This window comes from Theileria parva, chromosome 1, assembly GCF_000165365.1.
Source record: "Theileria parva strain Muguga chromosome 1, complete sequence, whole genome shotgun sequence".
In the NCBI taxonomy this organism is placed as follows: domain Eukaryota; phylum Apicomplexa; class Aconoidasida; order Piroplasmida; family Theileriidae; genus Theileria; species Theileria parva.
The window spans coordinates 2336253-2355576 of NC_007344.1; the positions used below are offsets into that span (position 1 = coordinate 2336253).

Here is a 19324-nt window from a genome sequence, read left to right on the forward strand (position 1 = left end):
TAAATGATTTATAAAATTATAAAATGATTTCAACATAATAATTTCACAGGTGGTTGAGGTTATGTTGCACAATTACACAAGTTTTTACATTTAAATCAAAATTTTTCCTTTTGCTCAAAAATTTATATAATTTTTAAATCAATAAAAATGTCGTAAATACATATGTGTGTATGTATTGTCATAAAAGTTTGAGATTAATGTCTATGTCCTGTATTGATACACGGTTAACGTTCTGACGTTTTCCAGTATCCAGTTTAACAACCTGGAAATTATACGTTTTCTTATCCACTGTTATAGGAATCACTGAATTTAGGGTTAAAGTTGAATAGTACTTTAATCTGTCCTCCAAAATCTTCTTTACATTTTTCAAATCATAAAATCCCTTTTCCAAACACTTTAATTCTACATTCATACAATCACTTAACTTTACTGGTTCCACCAGTACTATATCATACGGCCTAAAAATTAATTATTTTTTCTCCTAAGCTATATGTAGTTAGTATAATGTTAATACTTGATCTTGAGGTTGTTTATAATCCATTTGGGTAAATAAATGTAATTTTCATCGGTTCTAAATTCAATTGCAGAACATGAAATACACTCCTCGGGAATTTTATCTAAAAATTATTATAACAATTTCACTAACTTTGCGATATATAGTCTTCATTATTACTTTTTATCGTACACTCAGTGGCTTCGTCTTTATTATTTAATTTGATAAAATCCTTCTTTGAACCTTTGGTAGTCATATCGTTGGTTCTTGCTGGCTCACTAACTTCTTGTGGGTTGTGAATCTTTCGTACAAGTAGTTGAAATGGAACATTGTAATCTCCGTCCTTAAGTGACTCGAAGAAGGAGGGAGGTAGTAGGACCTTGTCGTGGTCAGAGAAGTTTATTTCACTCCCATCATCGCTGTAGTTTATGTTATTACAGCGTTTGAACAGTTCACTTTGTTCCAAAGCTAACAATAGTCTTGCAGGTTTATTGATACTTCCATTCACATCCTCAACATATAATTCCTTCTACAATTTATGTTCAAAAAGTACTTATAAAATGAATAATATTTTTACTAGTAGATACATATGAATATGATTAGAGTAATAGAAGGACTCACTTTTGCTCTGTTGTAGGACTCAGTTGACACATTCACAAGTTTATCTACCAATTTACCCAAAAGTTCAGTGGGACTTTTTATTGAAATTGAGTATTTTAACCTTCCATTATTTATTTTAATGGTTTCTAGTCTATTTAAACTGAATAGTATTACACATAATTGTAATATGTGTAAGAGCCTTTGCATAATAAAAATTATTATACATGTACTGTAAATTTGGAAGGAATCTAAAATAAAAGGAATAAATTAACATTTAGTTTTACATTTGTTTTACCCTACGAACTAAAGAATAAGGTTAATAGCTAACTAAACATTAGTATATACAGTATGTTGTAGTGACAAAAGTTAGTGTTGGAATTTTTGTAATTTTCTCTTTTAAATTGTTTTTTTCACTCAAATGAGAATCTGATATTTACTAAATTATACTTATACCTACTAATTTGTTTTTATATATTATCAAAACCCTTCTTGATAATCTTGTAATTTGTACATTTGTTGATTTACCTTTAAAATCGAAGTTTAACTCAATGTAAATATATGATTATTTTAATACACAGATGACTAGGGTGGAATTATCTAGAAGGCTCAAGGTTCGCTCCTACTTGAAGTGTTTGTTCTTTGTGCTTGGGATCTATGTTTGTTTTTTATCCTTCGGGTACTTTTTGGAGAAACTTCTTAAGTTTAATTATGAAGAGAATCGCATTTATAGTTTTCCTATTTTTATAGTTGTAATTACCACTTTTTCAAACCTGATAATGAGCTCTACCTTGCTCCTGGTTCAACATAACAAAACCACGGTCCTATCTAGCCGTAAATCGCATCCAAATTTAAAGAATCCGGCCAAATTATCCGGTAGTTTTGATGAATCTGGTAAAATGGCCTCAACTCCAGATTTGACCGAGAAATTGGAGGTCAGATCTTCTTTGTTTTCAGTGCTTGAAAAGAAGCACCTAGTTAAGCTTTCAATCTCCTCCTCATTTTGCGTTTTAGCTCAAATGACTTCTACCTACGCACTTCCTCGTGTAGGTACTCCCACGCAGGTGGTTATCAAGAGCTCCAAAATGGTTCCGATTCTGATTGGAGGCTTTCTTCTGTTTAGGAAGAAGTACGCCTGGTACGACGTCAGCTGTGTTTTTTGTGTAACTTTATCTCTCATCTTGTTCAACTTTGACCACTTTGTAAACTATAAAAGTAACAAGACTTCAGTTTTTGGCATTTTCATGTGCTTCCTCTCACTAGTTTGTGACGCTTTTGTCGGCCCTATCCAGGATGACGTTCTTTCAAAAGTAGATGTGCATCCTCACGTCCTAATGTTCATCACAAACCTAGTTTCTCTGCCTCTTGCATTCCTTGTTTCTTTCCTAACTGAGGGTCTTGATCCTTTCTACATCCTCTTTAAGCACAGACATATTTTGAGACTTGTGTTCTTTCTGGCCGTTTCTGGTAGTTTGGGCCAACTTTTTGTATTTCTATGTATCAAGACCTATGGTAGTTTATACACTGGCATCATTACAACTCTCAGGAAAGCCTTCACAACTCTCCTATCTGTCTACATTTTCAAGCATAAAATGACCCACCTTCAGTGGTTTTCTCTCATTCTAACCTTTTCTAGCATCTTCTTTCAACAGTTTTTCAAAAACAAATCAAAGAAATTTAAAACCAAATGACATTCAGTTCACACATCTAATATGCTATACTATAAACTATATATGGGTACCATAATATGCACTATGTATTATATATATTATGTAATATACACTATACATTAGTGTAGATCACGTATTATAGTGTATATACTGAGTAGTATGTTAATATAATATTAATTCAGGGTTCTAAAAAAAATGAATATCTTATTAGGTACGATTTAATAAACGTGCGATTGCCGCTGAAATATCACCGTTGGTTTGGACCAGAGCTTGGAGATTTGCGGCTTGGTCGGTGAATCCCATCTCCTGGAGTGATTGTAGCTGTGTGCTGAAACGCTCCTCGGGTGGTCTGGTATCCACTGGGGTTGTCGGGAATGGCATTGTTCCCGGCATTTGAAAATTTGCAAAGGGGTTCTCCGCTAAGTCACAATTAAAACAGGTAAGCTTACTGGTTGTTGGGTTTGGAGTTGCGGTGTTGGTATTTCCTTGGTTATTCATGTTTGTCTGCTGCATTGCTTGGTGCATCTGAAGCCCAGCCTGTAACATTCCTGGCCTCATCAAAGTCCTCAACAACTCTGGATTATTCAACATTTGTCCAAACATCGGGTTTTGTTGCTATTAACACATTATTAGATAGTATATAGTTAGTATTATATAGTTGGATAAATGCGTAAGTTAAGTAAATAATTGTGTAGGAAAGGTACCACCATTGGTTGTAGAAGAGGCGAAGACTCTACAAGTGTTCTGAATAGTTCAGGATTAGAGCTAATTTGAGTTAGCATTTCCTGAACTACTGGAGAATTAAGAAGTGCAGCTGCGCTCTGCGGATTCAGTTCTGGCATTCCTGGTATATTTCCCATTCCACCTAAATTCCAATATTATACTATAATCATAACATAGTTATGGCGTTATAATAGTACTGATATTAATATAAAACCTTGAAACATTTGTGACATAAAATCTTGATTGAATCCTGGTACTTGACCGAACGGCTGATTTTCGCCTAAAGAAAAATAAAATTAATTTAAAGTACCTGTGGTGGGCGTTGTTGTATTTTGAGTAGTAGCGGTGGGGGCTGTTGGCGTTGCAGTTGGAGGAGCAGAAGAGGCTGGCTTAAGGCCACTTCTAACCAGGTGAATGGTGTTCCCATCCTCAACATTTAAAGCACTTAGAACTTCTTCATCCTTTATAATACGACCTACAAGAAATTAAAAGACTAAGGTGTACCTTTAAAGATTAGTCGCTGTTTATCCGCAGGGGCGTTTGCTTTATCAGAACACCTCTCCTTAAGCTGTAAAACTGTCATCTCAGGCTCAACCTCAAGAGTGAACGCTTCTCCGCCACTCACCTTCACAGTAATATTCAGACCCATATCATACAACAAGTATATCAAAAACAAGTATTATGAACAGTTCAAATAAAACAATTATAGTAATGATAATAAGGGCAACACTTCAAGGACAGAAAAATCAGATTTTAAAGAAATTGTAAAAAAATGAATAGATAAAAAAATAAAACAGAATAATTAAAAATAAAAGTTGAGAATAATTTAACTTAAAGTTATGCAAATCAAAAGGGCCAAATTAAGGTAAATGTCTCCGAGTACTGAGGTTAAGATGATTGTACAAGGTAACAAATGTACTTCTAGGGAAAATAAAGCTTCAGGCAGCTTGAATTGTTGGAAAAGTAGTTCAAAATTAGAAATATGGAAAATGGTTATGATAAAAACAACAGCTAATTGATGGGGATCATTTCCACATAGATAATTAAAATTTCTAGATTTCATTCCATTCAGAATAAATTTACCATTTTGTCACTATTATTATGCTTTTCAAGTAATTTTTAGAATTTTTTGCCCATTCGATTCCATTCTTATTCCTCGTTACTTTCAATTTACCATTCTTTGATACACCACTTCACTTTAAACTCAACTTATTCTTGGATTTCATGCACATATTTACCTACACATTTAACTCATAAAATTGTTTAATGATATTTAAATGATCTTATTTGACAAAATCCCCTAGTTAAATAAACAATTGTTTAAAATTTTGTTATCATTGATTTGTAGAGATTCCTTTCCTGTAAGCTTGTTTTGCCTTCCTAAAACTATTATTTTTCATTTATTTGTTACAATTTGCTTTATCCTCTCCAGCTCCTTCTTTGCATACTCCGAATTTTCATCCAATTGTAATATTTTCATCAAAATCTACAGAAATTACAAACAATTGTTACTTAATAAATTAGCCGATGAATAATTTAAATAGGTTAATTACAGATCTTGCTTCATTTAATTTACAAAGTGCCATAAATGACATCGCCTTCCTAGTTAACGCCTTCAAGTTATCTGGATAATCAGATAGAACCTAATTTATCAGTATTATACGAAAATTTATTAGAAATGTGTATAAAAGTACTTCATTGCAATGTTTTATTGAGTCGTTGAAATTATTTAATTTATAATTTACAATTGCCATGTTCAAGTTTGTGCTTAATTTAACATCTTCAAACTTTTTCAAAAACTCTTCGTCCTCGGGAAATGCGTAGTCAAGCTGTATCATAACCTAAACAACCCATCTGAAATCATAATTTTTATACCTTTTTATACATAGATAAAGAAGATTTATAATCGCCACTTTTAAATAATTCATTTCCCTCGGATTTCAGACTATTAACATATTTATTCCAGTATTCATTTAAATAACTGATAAATCAATAACTAAATTAAGATTAAAATAGTATGAAAACAGTTACGCTAAACAACAATTGTATTGTTCTTGCATTGGTCTTTCAAATAGAATCTTCTCCTACACATTGGTTTATATAATTTAAGAAATGTAAAAACAAATTAAAAATAAACTGGCTTAGTGTGTAAAAGATGATTATACCTTAGAATGGTCGTGAAAATGTAAACCTTCAACTTCAAAATTACACCTTCCCTACAAACTGGTATAAAACAGATAATAAATAACAGATACACTAGTGAGAAATTTAAAAAAATTAAATGCCTCAAGTGAAGTTTTCATACTAATCCCGCTTCCAATCTAGAGGTATAGGGATAAACAATCCCTTCGTATCCAAGCCTGATAAAAAATCAATATCCACTCCGGTTGACATGTTGTTTTGAACTTCTTCCTTACTATTATTAGAGGGGTTTTCATCATTTTGTAAATCTTTTCCCATGTTGTTATTACAATTCTTATTTTCCACATTAGGAGAATTGTTATCAGTGTTATGACAATTATTTCCCAAATTATCTGGAGGATTTTGAGTATTTTGAGTATTTTGAGTACTATTGACTGTATCGGTGGTGTTATTGCTGATTTGAGGATTTTGGGTACAATTAACAGGGGTATGAGAATTGTTGGTTTGTATTGAAAAATTAAAATTAGAGTTTGACTTTGAGATATTTTCGACTTTTGGTTCTGGAGACCCAAATTTATCCTCAGTTAGAGTAGGGGAGCGCTTGTTAGTGCTCGGTCCGTTTGATTTGATCCAGTTCCGCCTTATGGTTGGAAGTGTAAGCTGGTCCATGTTATCAATCATGTTCCTAAACTCAACTGCTGCGTAGTAAGCCTCCTTAACTCCTCCAAAAATCGCAGGTGTAAAAGTTTTTGTATGTTTTACACTATTCTCATCATAATACAACGTACGCCATCTTGATATACTCGGAACCCAGTTTACCCCTAATGAATTATTATGTCCATTCATACACATCATATACTCTATTTATAACTAAATTATACTTAAATAATTCCAATTAATAATAAAATAAAAAACAAGAATAAGAATGAAAGTAGGTAAAATTTTGTAATATTGTAAGAACATACATTGGTGCCATGGTTTTAGGGATTCCGCAATTTTTTTGGGATCATTTTGTTCCTCAAGTGATAAAACATGTTTGTTGTTGGTTCTTGAGGAGAATAGAAGAGCTTCATATCCCTTATCCTCCAAGTTTTCGGTGTCAATCTCATTGATCATAAAACGCTTAATATTTTTAATGTTCTTGAGCTCGAGATCCGAAACCTTGATCTTCTTATGGCGTAAGTCATAAAATGAGTCATAGTCCAAGTTGCCCATGTCATCTGGACCAACTCTAGCTTTATTTTCTCTAATTTCTGGCACTGACCTGGGAACACCATAAGTCCCTGTGGAAGGCCTTCCCATGGCCTCAGGTGAATGGCCTCCAGAACTCTGCGTCACAGGTGGGAAATCAAACACCGACGACGCAATGCTCGTGAAGAGGTGTGAAACAGCCTTTAGCCAGGCGTTTTTGAGTCCGTACCTCTTTGCGCTAAATGAGCTTTCCTCAGAGTACTTGCAGTATCGAGGTGGAATACGGGACTTAAAACATTTAAATTCCGGCTCATAAACGATCCCTTCAATTTTCGGTAACTCATCCAATAATCTCTCAACTTTATTCGTTGTCCAGCTACTCTCACTCAAACACTCCCTGTCCTCCTGAACTCTCTTGATACCCTCACTCCCTGCTACTTGTCGTCCAATACTCTGGTTCATACTTTCTAAATGTCGTCTGACCAGTTCCTCTATCTTCATTCGATTCAATATCTCATCATCTATAATCCATTAATCAACCTTTAAACATACGTTCTAGCTATAGTTCTTAATAGTATATTAATTGTACTTAACTATATATACAGTATATAAAATTTAGATAATTTATATAAAAAATACTGTTAGTGGAATCGTGAGCTTCATCAATCCCGTTGTTAGTGTTGATAGTGAGAAGATTACAAAGTGAGTTGAATTCTATATTCGAGCAGGTACTACTGGTTGAGGTGGACGCTGAATCCTTGTCGTCTCCCGCGGTGACATTTTGTTCCTGTATCTGTGAGTTTACGGGGCAGTTTTTATCCTCTTTTGTAGATCCACCCTGTTCCGGTGCTGGATCTAATGAAGGATCTGGTCCGGAACTTTGCTGACCACTTTCTGAACCAAATGCAAGATCTTCCCCTAGTATAAAATCACTAATATCTTCTTCGTGTATTTCTAAGTCATCTATGGCTTCTTTGCTTAGATCTAGCCCTGTCGCCTGAAAATAATTTGCTGGCATTAAGCGCTTACCATTCTGGGAAAGCATAATTTTCGTTGATTAAAGAACCGCTAACACACCAGAACGTGGTATAAAATAATAAAAGGGGGAAATTTTTTCTACTTTTAAAAAAATAGAACAGTATTCAAACGTCAAATTGTAAAACTTAATATGCTTAAATAATAATTTCATCCAGGAAATTGATTCTCAAAAATGATATTTGACCCCGCGGTAGCATGATAAATATCCCGATTATTCAGTGAATAGATCTTTATTTCCTGGCCTGGTCAGATTTTTTATCCTTCCAGATGCTTTTTTAATAAAAACTTTCCAGATCTTCAAGATTTTAAATGTTTCACTTTATCATGCAATTTCCATGTGCAAAGATGCATCCTCCCATATCCGTTGCTGTGCCCCCGAATCCCTCCATTTCTTCCAAAAAAATAATCAAACCACTTTAATCATTTTGATTTTAGTGATTTTTATTAGATCATTTGTGTATTTGGAAGATTGAACAGTTTTTGCCCGAATTATTTTTGGGCATACTTGTCTAACTTGTATGGTTCATCTATAAATATAATTTTCTAATTAATACACTTTTTACAAACTATTCCAGACATTATTTTCATTCAAAAATTGTGGAAAATTTGCATTTTAGTTATATTTAAATAGATCTTCATTTTATGCTAATTCTTTGCACACCTATGATGCCCTCTACTTAATACTGTTTAAGTTAGGAATAAAATGGGAAAAAAGTTAAAACCCAATTAAAAATATGCGAATTACCTACGAATTTATAGAAACTAATAAGTATTTATATTAACCAATTTATATATGGATGCCAACTATATAAAAAGGGTGAGGAATAGAAATACAAGAGTGCCATATAAAACATGTATTGTCATAACATTATGCTTAAATGGAAATTATCAGCAGTTAAAAAAAAGTCCGAACTTTGAAAATTCTATTGCCAATTCTAGTTTCTTTTACAATTTATCATTTCTAACCATTAGCTTCCACCAGGTGTTAAGAATTGAGAATCGGCATTAAACATCAATCGACAATTTTAACTATAATAGACAGCGTTAACTACGATGAACAGTTAAGGAACAAACAATAGTAATACAAAGGGTTTATCATGAACAAATGAGTAGAACAATGACAGGGTTTCGGTTACATGACAGTGCACGTGAGGCATCTGTAATTGCGTCTTCTTTGTTTCTTGTATGTTTTGAGGAACTCGAGCTGTCTGCGGTTAATTGCGCCTTTTCTGCGGTCGCGGACAAAACAAATGGCATCAAGTGGCTGCATGCCGTACTCAACCAGTGCAATGCAGGCTAACACAGGTGCGCGTCCCAGGCCCGCCACGCAATGGACTGCTATGGCCGAGTTCGTCTCTAGGCAGTGGTGAATTAACTCGAGCCAGCGAGTCACAATATCGTAGGGAGGTGGGTCCCCATCGTTGAAGAACAGATCCTTTACTTCGATTTGATTATCCAGCAACAACTGGTCATTGTAGTTTGACTCGCAGGTTCTGACCAGACAGCTCACACCAAACTCCAACATTTCTTTTATGTATAATTTCAAGTTAGAATTGTTTGGCGCATCCAAAATCAAGATCTTGAGCTTCTGGTACTCGATTCGAGTAGGCTTATTCAAAACACAACTGTGAGATGACATCTCTTTATACGATTCCAATAGCTCTTGTTATTATCAAATTATTCTCATTACTATCTATAAAACTCTATTACACTATAATTTAACTAATTTTTAAATACTTAACATAACTAATTATGACTAAATGATAACAAACAAGAGGGTAATAGTTGATAACTTACTTTATTACCAATTAGTAGTTGGTAGGAGTAATATTAGTGAAAAAATGAGTTGGTAGAAATCCAAATGATTTACTGGAAACCTATAGTAGCACATGAAATAAACTTTCGGTCTTTCCTAGTCCCCTTTTAATCTTCTTTACATGGTTATTTGTATTACATTTATCAATAATATCAGCCGATATTCGACAAAATCAAGTCAAATATTAATCAGAAGGGGGATTTTTTGGAAAAATGAGACTACAGTGATATCAAGAGTAGTAAAGAGAATTTTACTGTAAGATGAACAATGCTGGTAAAAAACTCTTGCTTTATGATGAACAAAGTTGAAATTAGAAAAAATAATGAACATATATATTACAAAACACTCGATTGATGCGACTCTGCTGGCCGCAATTAAAGTGATCACATCTCTGGGCAAATATCAAAAAGTTAATTAACAAGTGATCAAATTCCCGATAATTTAATACATAGGATGAAAAAATTATTAGCTGATGGAAGTGGAGAGACAAATAATTAAAAAAATAATTTTTAAAAAATAGTTGAAACTACATAAAAATTATAGATGAACTAACCTTTGTATGTTTATCAATTTTTAAAGATTGAGGAGTACTCGTGAAAATTAGACCTTAAAGGGGAGAAAGTACACCAGGTTATAAATGAAACAGAAAGGATGAAACAGGTTGAATGATTAATGTACTGAAAATATCTTTTAAAAATGCTTTGGTCATATGATAGATCCTTTTAGGTTTGTGGTGCCGGTCGACATAAAATCCAATTAGTCGTACACTAGCTCTTACTTTTCCATTTACTTCTAAAAACCTTTGATTTTGATTTCTAACAATTTGAATGTTAATTATACCAGATTTACAACTAACTTGCCTTATTTTATTTTCTCCAACAACCGCCCTTTTACTACATTTTCACATCTCTACATTTTACACTATGTTTATTTTATTCTTTTATTATTTATATTTTTCATCATTTCTTCCATTAATATATCCACAGTATTTTATTTTTACTTAATTATTTCCTGAGTATTTTCCATCTTTGTTCACATCGACTCTTATGCGTTGTTTTTAAATAGTTTAAATTTACATGATTTTATTAATTTTCCAATAAATTAATTATATATTCTTGGAATCTTCCATTTATAAAATTTCTGGAAATGAGTAATGTGTATAAATTTAAATTTAATGTCCGTGGTAAGGTCCAAGGTGTTTTTTTCAGAAAGTACACAAAGCTTGAGGCTGACAAGTTAGGCATCAAGGGCTACGTCAGGAACGAAGAGGACGGAAGTGTCTCTGGTGAGGGCCAAACTGACGACGAGGCTAAAATGAACCAATTTAAGCACTTTTTAGAGTCTGTTGGCTCTCCAAATTCAGAAATTGAATCCTGTTCGTTCACTCTCGACAGCAGTTCCGCTTCAAGTTATGATTCCTTCAACATTTTATACTAATCTACGACACACCATAGCATACAATGTGTTATTTATCATGTACATTAATACATAATTTAATGTTTGGAAAGATATGAATAATCCGATATATCAATAAGATAATTACTTATATATATCGTACAATATTATTAAGTTGAAAGTGATTGGAGTAACTTGGTGAAGTTGTCGTTTCCAGGCTTTCTGTTAATAAAATTAACGTAAATCTTCCTCAGCGTGTCAGTTGTTTTGTACCCCTGGGACTTCGAAATTATCTTATAAGTTATCTTCAAATCTTCAACATCCACTATCGATATTCTAAGACTTTATTATATTAGTATATACGATAATAATTACTATACTAAAAGAATTGTAGTGAATGTAAGGAGAGTATTTACTTGAGGATTTTGTGTTTAAAATTATCGTTTGATTTACCGATTAATACATTATCGTGTGTATATAGATTACCGCATTTGTTATATACTTTACAAATTACTTGGTTACACAAGCAATATTTACTAAAAAACAATTAGTCACAATTATGTTAAATATAAATATAGGTGGAAATCGTATAAACTAAAATATAGTAAAAATGAATAAAAAATACTTGATGTTATAATCTTTGTAACATAACCAATTGGGATTATAACCTCCTACATAAGTGGAATTCTTATTCACAAATATTATACTATCAGTTTCATAGTCGAATTCCTTATTTATTATACTATTAACATCATTAATACTATTATATGTAGTATATATACAGTACAGTATTGCTAGATTAAGAATAAATCAGTTAACTTGTACCTTTGATATGCGCTGTTTAATTGATCAAAATTAACTTCTGAATACTTTACAAATTGAAATAATATCTTAGAATCAGTGTTCAATTCATCCAATCTACAACACAATTCAATCATATAAATATAAAATCACTATGTTAATATAATAGATCATGTTACATTGAGGCTAGGAAGAATAATCTACATTCCAAATCTGAAGTGGTTAATATATGACCATTAAGCATTAATATATCAATTACATAGTATACAATCGTTACATCTGGGTTATCAGCGTTTTTGTCCATGATATTCGGCAATTTACTGACAAACGGGGTTGGAATAACACAGTCTAAGATCGTTGGACCCTTTATATCAGTACTAAAAACATGCTTAACGTAATTTTGTTTATTGTGTACTGAGGCTGTGTGGTTGTTAATGTGTATCAACACCCTTGAACCCTCCGGTCTTACAAAGAACATACTGCCCCTTATCTGATTAATCTCTTCGTTAATCAAACTATCCAAACAAGTTATAAACTCAGGAAATACCAATATTTCACTGATTCCACCAGATAACCTCAATAATTGATTCAATTCTAAAGGCTCACCTAACTTCTTTATATTATCATTTAACTCAGTAATATTATTAAACTGAACAATATCATCATTTAACGGTTCAGATTGATCGTTGAAAGTGGTAGGTAGATGGTTAGAAAAGGTAATTTCATCAGTTTGGGTAAAAGTGGAGAAGAACTCCAAATCTTGCAAATATTTTTTACGGCGTTTCTCGACAAACTCTAACTTCAAGTCTTCCAATGAACTTATTCTAGCCCGCTTTTTCTCCTCCATATTATAACCAAGTATAATATCAAATTATAACCATATTTATAAGTAATAAAGTGAGGAATTTAGAAGGAAATAAAAAATGTGTTAAACAACGTCGTTGAAAAATTGATACTAAAAATGTTAAAATTAATTTTAAAAAATAAAAAGTAATAAAAATGTGAAAAAACAGATATGGTACAAAAATTATAAATAAATGATCAAGAAATCCCTTATAAATGTAACAATCAATATTGGGTGATTATTACGGTATATTTACTAAAATGTATGATTTCTACAGAATCCCTTTACATGATATTAAATTTTACCCTTGGTATCTTTTGAATTTAGAATCCTAAATTAATAGAACCGGTTGATTTTTGTAAAATTTGTTTCTAAAAAATCTTTTGGGGAGATTATCCCTGAAACATTTTTTCTCTAAGATTCCAGTTGGAATCCTTTTCATAGTCTATTTGTCATATTGGCATTTGTTTTAATGATTATTTTCTTTCATTCCAGCCTAGTTTGGGCTATTCAATACTGGAATTCCTTTAACATTTTAACGTAAAATTTAAATAATAACAATAAAAATTGTATAAAGTTTAATTTATTAGAGTTTGAGCTAATTTGTATTCCTTTTTTTAATATTCTGTAAATAAGTTTAATATCCCCAAATGAATGTATTAATTGTACCATAATATGAACGAAAATAACTTTAAGAAGACTTTTTCATTTCCTGTTATGTTTAAGAAGTCCGATAAGAAGGCTTCAGGATTAATTCAGACGAACGGCGACTACCTAGATCACTGGGAGCCCATTCGCATTTTTGTGGGCACTTGGAACATGGGCTTTAAAAAGATTGACCCTAAGCAGTTTTCCAACGACGTTTCGTGCTCCTGTCACACCTATGTGTCTGAGAAATACGATTGTATGAGTTGCAAGGCTCGTTATGTTGACCCTTTGAGTGAGTGGATTAAGCTTGACTACGACGTGTACTTTATAACGCTTCAGGAGTGTGTTTCATTTAACTTTTTTGAGGTTGTAACCCGCTTTTTGGAGAAGTGTAGACATCCGATGGAACGGGTTTCATTTAAAACTGACCGTATTCTGGGCTTCGGAGAAGGCGCTGTGGTTAACAGAAAGATGACTTGTATTGCAGCCTGGGTCAGGAAAGACCTTCTGGCTAATGGCGTTGTAAGGGTTTGTGCTTCAAAGGCTCTTTACCTTTCAGCCTATAACAGGAGTAAAGGGGTAGTTTGCCTTCAAATTAAGGCATTTGGCCAAATCATCCTCCTACTAGGGGGGCATTTACCAACAGATTACATGGAAAGGCAAAAATCATTTCAAACAATTCTCTCAAAGTTGACATACTTGTTTGGGGCAAACGAGAAACTCATGTTTACGGACCTTTTTCATCACATTATCTGGGCCGGAGATTTCAATTTTAAACTTACCATTCCAATGGAACGTGTTGTTACTAATATTGTTGATGGCACACTTGATAAATTAATCAAGTTTGATGAATTCCATTTATCCACATCACCACTTAAGGACCAGGTATCCGTTACATTGCAGTCTATTTCCTCCATAACCTACCTATTTACTCTTATTCTACCTATTATATAGTATATACCCAGGGAATAATGTTTTTTATAGAAATTCTGTGAGGATGTGATAAAATTTGACCCAACTTATAAAAAACGAGAGAACAGAGAAGTGCTGGACAAGGGAAGAAAGAACTGGTTTGAAATGGAGTACTCAACCTCAGACTCGAAGTGGTACAGCTTAAACACAGAACGAGTGCCTTCGTGGACTGACAGGGTGCTAAAATGGTCCGATAAAACAATGGAAACCTGTTTAATTTTTGAACCAACGAGTTATAGAACTGCGATTCCAAAGAATAAAACGCCCTTACTAATCAGTGATCACTCACCAGTCTCCTGCGCTTTCATCCTCAGACCCCTAAGCAGAAATATCGCAATACCAATCAAGCTAAATGCACACACTTTTAAATTTGATTAATTTTCTCAGACAAAACTACTTACTAAAGTATTTTATACTGTTCATGTTATTCTAGCTGTTTGATTTCATATAGTTAAGTGTTAAATGATGTTTAAAATAGGATAATTAAAAATAAAATAAGGGAAACTAGTCTAAAAGATTTTTCAGATGGAAAAAATTGTGATAAAAAATTGGCTCGAGGAGGTTCGAGATCGTTGGAAATTTCTTTCAAAGGTTGAAATATGTGAAAAACACTAAACATTAGTAAATCTTTTATAATTAACCAAAAGAGATTAATTTATTTTAATTTTTAATAAAAAACTGAAAATTTGATAATCAAATTAAAGTTAGAGATTAGGTAAAATAAAATTTTACAATTTAATATAATGGAAATAAATTGAAAATATTAAGTAAAATGAAGCTTATACCTGTATTAATATTTGTATCAATAAAATTGGCGTTTAGCACCAACTCGATTTTGTTTGGACCCGGATATCCAAGTAGATTTGCATGCGTCTCAGATGCGTACTCACTTGAGTCTTCACTTTACAAGTTACCGAAGGAGTTTGTAGATAAGTATAATAAAGTTGCACTCGACGTTTCTAGAGTTGTGGAGCTCCCAGAGGAGGTTGGAATTGACAGAGAATTAGTTGAAAGTGGTCTAACTTTGTTCGACGAAAGCAAGGTTCTTAGAAATGGTTTGGTATATACCTCAATTGAGTACAGTCTCCAACGACATATTGCCAGGGATTATGTCTCCTCACAAATGGTACTCGCCTCACTCAATGGTTTGAAGACAATTTCGTACATCAGCAACGTTCTCAGAGCATTCGCAAGGTCTAACATAACCAAATACAATACAAAACTGACAGACGAGGCCAAGTATGGACTTTGCTCGGCTTTTGTTTACGGCGATGTTGCAGATGCTTTGGACGATTACAGAACCAAACAGCTCCAGAAAATAAGGGCAGAAAACAAGAGAATCACTCATAACATCAGTCAACTGGGAAGAGTCAAGAGCACTGGAAACATGTGGCTGCTCACTGGAAGTGCCATGGTTAACTGTATCAACACACTGTTCGTAATCATGTCAATGATCGCCATTTCAATGATTTAAAAATAAATCTTTTTAATTTTTATTTTTATGTGCTATATACTTTTTTACTTAACCCTTTAAATATATTTATTGATATATAAATAAGAGTGAAATAAGGCCTTGGAATACATAAATTAATGATAAATTAACTATATATAATTGTAAAGATATAGATAATGAATAAAATAAATGCTAAGTTGTGTAATTTATAAAAAATTTTGCCTTGAACTAATATATGGCATTACTATAATCATAGTATAATGGGAACATACGTCTCCTTTTAAGATCTGGTTAAAATCGTGTATTGTAGGCTTGAAAATCCATTAGCTTGATTTATTAATGTAAAATAACGGTATAAACCAGTTAAAATGGGTTAAAGCCGACTTCATGTACCAAATTTCGGTATCAAAGTCGGAAGAATTTTTTCCTACCAAATTCTTTAGAAAATCATGTGTGATCAAAAGTTAGATTAAATTAAGATTTACAATAAAAAATATATAAATATGAATTTGATTTTAGTATTTTTTACGTTAGTTGCTAGTTTAGCGGCGTGCAACAAATACTACAACGACATGGTGTCATTGTCGAATTTTGGATACTACAACTCATTTGAGGACAGCATTGAGTACGTAAGGCAACTTGATTTGCTTGTAAACAAATACTTACAGGTGTTGAAGAAAATTGATAATGACATGTCTGTAGAGCTTAGAGAGGCTTCAAATTATGATTTAAAGTCGGTCAGCGATGGCACTAACAAAACTGGAGCTGATGTCATAAACAAGATGCACGCTCGACAAATAATCTTGGACTTGATGATGTACCAAGTTCAATATGCCTATCAAATGTACCTCAGCGCCTGCAACAAGTATAGGGGAGAAACAGTGAACGCTTTGTTTGAGGACTTGACCTTCAGCCACCCAATCAACCGTATGGTTATCTATGAGTGGGTCAGGCAGATGGATATCAATGTCAGAAGAATCGCAAGTTTCGACGATACAATATCAGATATCTGGAAGGATGTTAGGGAAGAGATCAACACTAACCCTGTCCAAGATGTTGACTTGCCAAAAACTTCAGAAGACGCCAAGCCTGCTGAAGCTACACCTGAACAAAAACCTGAACAAAAACCTGAGGCAACGCCGGCGGAACCAGCCACTCAAGCACCAGCTGCGTGATCAACTGACAAAATTACAATACATGCAATCAATTCAACATGGAAATAAGAATAAATTAAGCTGAATTAAGTGTAAATAAAGGCAAAATTAATCCCCAAATGACCAATTATAGTCAAATTAATGGCTAGTTATAACCGAAATATAGTAAAATAAAGCTAATTTAAGGGTAAAACGAAGAAAATTTTGTAATAAAATTATGGTAGAAATTGTTCTAAAATTGAAACAATAAGATAGCAGGACTCGTAGAAGTAATTGACTTTTTGCCTCAGAGCTCGAGGCGTTATCGCTTGAATTGAGCTAAATTTAATTAATTTTTAAGAAAACTTACACATTTAGAATATTTTGGTCCTTTTGATATACTACACAAGATTGGTCAGTTTTAAGATCAGGTTCTGATTCCAACACATTCAACGTTATTTCACAAAATTTATTATTAGGAAATGTTATAGCAATTTCACTAAAACATGATTTATCCACCAATTGTTATAAGTAATTTATACAAACCAGTATATACAGTTATCTACCAGTATTTAAATTAATATAAAAGAATCTTACTGTGTACATGTTATATCTGTTTTATTCATAATATATACAATATGCAATATTAAAATTAAAAAGTCTAAAAGAATCTAAGTGTTGATCACCATAACGTCTTCTTTAATTTTTTCATTTTTTTAATGGAATCTGGATCCCAAGAGCCAGTAATGTCCCTACAAAGATTCTGGCGTTTTTTATTTTTACCTTTTAAAATTTTGAAACCAAATATACAAAAGTGGCAACAATACCGTTAAACACAAGATTCTACACATTATCACAACATCGGTTCATTGTAGTTCTAACCATGCCATAGGACTATCTAATTAACTGTATAATTAATTGATTACCCTGCTAAATAAAAAACTGTATAGTAAAATTTTAATGTGAAGCAAGTTGTAATTGTAATTATAACGGTAAATCCATAAATCAGTAGGTTATTCCCAGTATCCTAAAGAGTAATAATGTTTAATTTGATGTACTTGGATATATAATTTGATCCTCGGAAATAGAGAAAATGATCTGAAAAATGAATTATCAACTAGACATCATTACATTATTGAAAATTGTATAAATCCTGAAGCCTAAAATTATATTAATTTATCATCAAATGTATAAATTGAGGTATAACTAATGTATGTGTAAGAAGAGTATACTATTCTGGAATCATCTAATCTTGACGCTAGTAGAATTGATAGTAACAGCAAGCAATTCATTGGAATTACATCTTCCTCTCTCATGTATTCATGCTTCACTGATCTGATGGAAATTTTAATCCTAAAACTTACTCGAGATCATAATTCTGCGATAACACATGAAATATCGATATTACTACACATTACTCAGTTATTGCATAGTAATTATAGTATGTAACTACTATCCGTAATAGCCCTTATAAAGGGTATCATATGGTAATTAGATATTGAGAGTACGTAGTGCTAGAAAGTAAACGGTATCATCGCTGAATGATGAGATTAGAGTTTGTAAAACTCCTTGAAAGAGCTGAAAATTGTGTTACTACTGAGATAAATCAACCTCTAAGGTGAAATACATAATGAAAAACATCCTCAAATGAGTTATGTACTCTAAAGCAGAGTGAAACAGTATTTTTTACCTGTTTTCGGAGCCTTGTTTAGTAACATTAAAATTAAAAATACCAATATTGATATTAATATTAGAACATAAATTAACCTAACAATTATTAACAACCAACGTGAAAGAATTAATATTATAATATAATAATTAATGGTAAACAGTACGATAGTTGAATTTTATTGTTTTTCATTAGGAAATATAGTTTTGAGAGCATTATTATTGTACTAATATGATCAGTCACTACAAGCATATTCCTGAGCAAGTCCCTCAACTTCAGTTTTTTAAAGCCTATAACCATGAAGAAAATAAATAAACTAAAAAGTTTCTAAGTCTAGGGGTAACTAGAGTAAAATGTGTAAAACTAAGTTCTCTGGGGAAATCGCACTGTGTTACACACCTTTAAACCTTAAATCGTATAAAAAAGAATCGTCTACATAGTTAGGAGGATAACCTTGATCTTCATATAAGATCATACGCCACCTTTTAGGTGACTTCTCTACCATTATCTGTATCTTAAGCTGACCCTTTCACCCAGGCGTCTTCTTTTTCTTCTTAACGCCAATCTTACGGTTTTATTCTTGCAATTATATGTCAAGGTTGGCGGGATGAGTGAAAGAGGGTTAGAAGAGCCCAAATTTAGCAAATTTTGAAGATTATAATAATTTTGATAAAAAATTAAATTCTCTGTAAAACTAGTAACTTTTTTTATCAAAAACATTTTCTAATAACAATGCCTC

The 19324-nt window shown here is 32.6% G+C and overlaps 13 protein-coding genes across 13 annotated transcripts; 5 read left to right on the forward strand and 8 right to left on the reverse strand.

The window, feature by feature from the left end:
- Nucleotides 1-178: 178 nt before the first annotated feature.
- Nucleotides 179-1426, reverse strand: TpMuguga_01g01135 (Ubiquitin fusion degradation protein UFD1 family protein; the record flags this gene model as incomplete). Its single annotated transcript, XM_761563.2, has 4 exons — nucleotides 1115-1426; nucleotides 647-1022; nucleotides 515-617; nucleotides 179-458 (listed from the first exon to the last, which is right to left on the reverse strand). Exons 1-4 carry the CDS (start codon nucleotides 1298-1300, stop codon nucleotides 179-181), a joined length of 945 nt encoding a protein of 314 aa, XP_766656.2. The 5' UTR covers nucleotides 1301-1426.
- meigo (UAA transporter family protein) lies at nucleotides 1408-2817 on the forward strand. The gene has a single exon (XM_761564.2). It carries the CDS (start codon nucleotides 1672-1674, stop codon nucleotides 2779-2781), a length of 1110 nt encoding a protein of 369 aa, XP_766657.1. The 5' UTR covers nucleotides 1408-1671; the 3' UTR covers nucleotides 2782-2817.
- Nucleotides 2818-2918: 101 nt separating this feature from the next.
- On the reverse strand, nucleotides 2919-4467 carry DSK2 (Ubiquitin family protein). Its single transcript, XM_761565.2, has 7 exons — nucleotides 3988-4467; nucleotides 3794-3958; nucleotides 3698-3763; nucleotides 3465-3625; nucleotides 3210-3375; nucleotides 2976-3179; nucleotides 2919-2946 (listed from the first exon to the last, which is right to left on the reverse strand). The coding sequence occupies exons 1-7, from the start codon at nucleotides 4130-4132 to the stop codon at nucleotides 2939-2941; spliced, it is 915 nt and encodes a 304-aa protein (XP_766658.1). The 5' UTR covers nucleotides 4133-4467; the 3' UTR covers nucleotides 2919-2938.
- On the reverse strand, nucleotides 4468-5786 carry PAS1 (Peptidyl-prolyl cis-trans isomerase; the record flags this gene model as incomplete). The annotated part of the gene is made up of 9 exons (XM_761566.2): nucleotides 4468-4535; nucleotides 4567-4863; nucleotides 4895-4969; nucleotides 5037-5126; nucleotides 5178-5324; nucleotides 5359-5428; nucleotides 5515-5567; nucleotides 5649-5699; nucleotides 5739-5786. The coding sequence occupies 8 exons, from the start codon at nucleotides 5784-5786 to the stop codon at nucleotides 4804-4806; spliced, it is 594 nt and encodes a 197-aa protein (XP_766659.2). The 3' UTR covers nucleotides 4468-4535; nucleotides 4567-4803.
- A 1-nt stretch (nucleotide 5787) lies between these two features.
- TpMuguga_01g01139 (uncharacterized protein) lies at nucleotides 5788-8600 on the reverse strand (the record flags this gene model as incomplete). The annotated part of the gene is made up of 4 exons (XM_061305150.1): nucleotides 7846-8600; nucleotides 7456-7813; nucleotides 6591-7337; nucleotides 5788-6446 (listed from the first exon to the last, which is right to left on the reverse strand). The coding sequence occupies exons 1-4, from the start codon at nucleotides 7846-7848 to the stop codon at nucleotides 5788-5790; spliced, it is 1767 nt and encodes a 588-aa protein (XP_061161715.1). The 5' UTR covers nucleotides 7849-8600.
- A 107-nt stretch (nucleotides 8601-8707) lies between these two features.
- PTP4A3 (Protein tyrosine phosphatase type IVA 3) lies at nucleotides 8708-10526 on the reverse strand. Its single transcript, XM_761568.2, has 3 exons — nucleotides 10224-10526; nucleotides 9652-10061; nucleotides 8708-9547 (listed from the first exon to the last, which is right to left on the reverse strand). Exon 3 carries the CDS (start codon nucleotides 9491-9493, stop codon nucleotides 8987-8989), a length of 507 nt encoding a protein of 168 aa, XP_766661.1. The 5' UTR covers nucleotides 9494-9547; nucleotides 9652-10061; nucleotides 10224-10526; the 3' UTR covers nucleotides 8708-8986.
- A 52-nt stretch (nucleotides 10527-10578) lies between these two features.
- Nucleotides 10579-11151, forward strand: ACYP1 (Acylphosphatase-2). The gene has a single exon (XM_761569.2). The coding sequence runs from the start codon at nucleotides 10817-10819 to the stop codon at nucleotides 11105-11107; it is 291 nt and encodes a 96-aa protein (XP_766662.1). The 5' UTR covers nucleotides 10579-10816; the 3' UTR covers nucleotides 11108-11151.
- Nucleotides 11152-11213: 62 nt separating this feature from the next.
- On the reverse strand, nucleotides 11214-12931 carry TpMuguga_01g01142 (mRNA capping enzyme catalytic domain protein). Its single transcript, XM_761570.2, has 5 exons — nucleotides 12046-12931; nucleotides 11891-11983; nucleotides 11691-11807; nucleotides 11482-11601; nucleotides 11214-11401 (listed from the first exon to the last, which is right to left on the reverse strand). Exons 1-5 carry the CDS (start codon nucleotides 12711-12713, stop codon nucleotides 11236-11238), a joined length of 1164 nt encoding a protein of 387 aa, XP_766663.1. The 5' UTR covers nucleotides 12714-12931; the 3' UTR covers nucleotides 11214-11235.
- Nucleotides 12932-13059: 128 nt separating this feature from the next.
- On the forward strand, nucleotides 13060-14723 carry INP53 (Polyphosphatidylinositol phosphatase). Its single transcript, XM_761571.2, has 2 exons — nucleotides 13060-14243; nucleotides 14343-14723. The coding sequence occupies exons 1-2, from the start codon at nucleotides 13386-13388 to the stop codon at nucleotides 14706-14708; spliced, it is 1224 nt and encodes a 407-aa protein (XP_766664.1). The 5' UTR covers nucleotides 13060-13385; the 3' UTR covers nucleotides 14709-14723.
- A 379-nt stretch (nucleotides 14724-15102) lies between these two features.
- On the forward strand, nucleotides 15103-15804 carry TpMuguga_01g01144 (putative integral membrane protein; the record flags this gene model as incomplete). Its single annotated transcript, XM_761572.1, has 1 exon — nucleotides 15103-15804. One exon carries the CDS (start codon nucleotides 15103-15105, stop codon nucleotides 15802-15804), a length of 702 nt encoding a protein of 233 aa, XP_766665.1.
- Nucleotides 15805-16170: 366 nt separating this feature from the next.
- Nucleotides 16171-16958, forward strand: TpMuguga_01g01145 (uncharacterized protein; the record flags this gene model as incomplete). Its single annotated transcript, XM_761573.1, has 2 exons — nucleotides 16171-16246; nucleotides 16303-16958. The coding sequence occupies 2 exons, from the start codon at nucleotides 16171-16173 to the stop codon at nucleotides 16956-16958; spliced, it is 732 nt and encodes a 243-aa protein (XP_766666.1).
- Nucleotides 16959-17027: 69 nt separating this feature from the next.
- TpMuguga_01g02705 (Transcription factor Pcc1 family protein) lies at nucleotides 17028-17569 on the reverse strand. The gene is made up of 3 exons (XM_061305261.1): nucleotides 17514-17569; nucleotides 17287-17415; nucleotides 17028-17255 (listed from the first exon to the last, which is right to left on the reverse strand). Exons 1-3 carry the CDS (start codon nucleotides 17540-17542, stop codon nucleotides 17153-17155), a joined length of 261 nt encoding a protein of 86 aa, XP_061162053.1. The 5' UTR covers nucleotides 17543-17569; the 3' UTR covers nucleotides 17028-17152.
- TpMuguga_01g02700 (Phosphatidylinositol N-acetylglucosaminyltransferase family protein) lies at nucleotides 17570-19301 on the reverse strand. Its single transcript, XM_061305260.1, has 12 exons — nucleotides 18985-19301; nucleotides 18752-18875; nucleotides 18607-18683; nucleotides 18528-18577; nucleotides 18425-18494; nucleotides 18281-18323; nucleotides 18149-18251; nucleotides 18048-18076; nucleotides 17975-18014; nucleotides 17843-17943; nucleotides 17700-17759; nucleotides 17570-17668 (listed from the first exon to the last, which is right to left on the reverse strand). The coding sequence occupies exons 1-12, from the start codon at nucleotides 19088-19090 to the stop codon at nucleotides 17599-17601; spliced, it is 873 nt and encodes a 290-aa protein (XP_061162052.1). The 5' UTR covers nucleotides 19091-19301; the 3' UTR covers nucleotides 17570-17598.
- Between the last annotated feature and the right edge of the window lie 23 nt (nucleotides 19302-19324).

Excerpts from the sequence above, each read along its gene's own strand:
- meigo (XM_761564.2), top strand. The coding sequence starts at position 1,672 with ATGACTAGGGTGGAATTATCTAGAAGGCTCAAGGTTCGCTCCTACTTG.
- DSK2 (XM_761565.2), bottom strand. The coding sequence starts at position 4,132 with ATGGGTCTGAATATTACTGTGAAGGTGAGTGGCGGAGAAGCGTTCACT. Across the intron at positions 3,764-3,793 it reads TACAACAACGCCCACCACAG|GCGAAAATCAGCCGTTCGGT; the intron begins GTACTTTAAATT and ends ATTTTTCTTTAG. Across the intron at positions 3,376-3,464 it reads CTCTTCTACAACCAATGGTG|CAACAAAACCCGATGTTTGG; the intron begins GTACCTTTCCTA and ends ATGTGTTAATAG.
- PTP4A3 (XM_761568.2), bottom strand. The coding sequence starts at position 9,493 with ATGTCATCTCACAGTTGTGTTTTGAATAAGCCTACTCGAATCGAGTAC.
- ACYP1 (XM_761569.2), top strand. The coding sequence starts at position 10,817 with ATGAGTAATGTGTATAAATTTAAATTTAATGTCCGTGGTAAGGTCCAA.
- TpMuguga_01g01142 (XM_761570.2), bottom strand. The coding sequence starts at position 12,713 with ATGGAGGAGAAAAAGCGGGCTAGAATAAGTTCATTGGAAGACTTGAAG. Across the intron at positions 11,602-11,690 it reads TACAAAGATTATAACATCAA|TAAATATTGCTTGTGTAACC; the intron begins GTATTTTTTATT and ends ATTGTTTTTTAG. Across the intron at positions 11,402-11,481 it reads TTTAAACACAAAATCCTCAA|AATATCGATAGTGGATGTTG; the intron begins GTAAATACTCTC and ends ATAAAGTCTTAG.
- INP53 (XM_761571.2), top strand. The coding sequence starts at position 13,386 with ATGAACGAAAATAACTTTAAGAAGACTTTTTCATTTCCTGTTATGTTT. Across the intron at positions 14,244-14,342 it reads CATCACCACTTAAGGACCAG|AAATTCTGTGAGGATGTGAT; the intron begins GTATCCGTTACA and ends TGTTTTTTATAG.
- TpMuguga_01g02705 (XM_061305261.1), bottom strand. The coding sequence starts at position 17,542 with ATGAATAAAACAGATATAACATGTACACA. Across the intron at positions 17,416-17,513 it reads ACAGATATAACATGTACACA|TGAAATTGCTATAACATTTC; the intron begins GTAAGATTCTTT and ends ATCATGTTTTAG. Across the intron at positions 17,256-17,286 it reads GACCAAAATATTCTAAATGT|CTCAATTCAAGCGATAACGC; the intron begins GTAAGTTTTCTT and ends AATTAAATTTAG.
- TpMuguga_01g02700 (XM_061305260.1), bottom strand. The coding sequence starts at position 19,090 with ATGGTAGAGAAGTCACCTAAAAGGTGGCGTATGATCTTATATGAAGAT. Across the intron at positions 18,252-18,280 it reads TCGCAGAATTATGATCTCGA|ATCAGTGAAGCATGAATACA; the intron begins GTAAGTTTTAGG and ends AATTTCCATCAG. Across the intron at positions 17,669-17,699 it reads TGGTTTCAAAATTTTAAAAG|GGACATTACTGGCTCTTGGG; the intron begins GTAAAAATAAAA and ends GAATCTTTGTAG.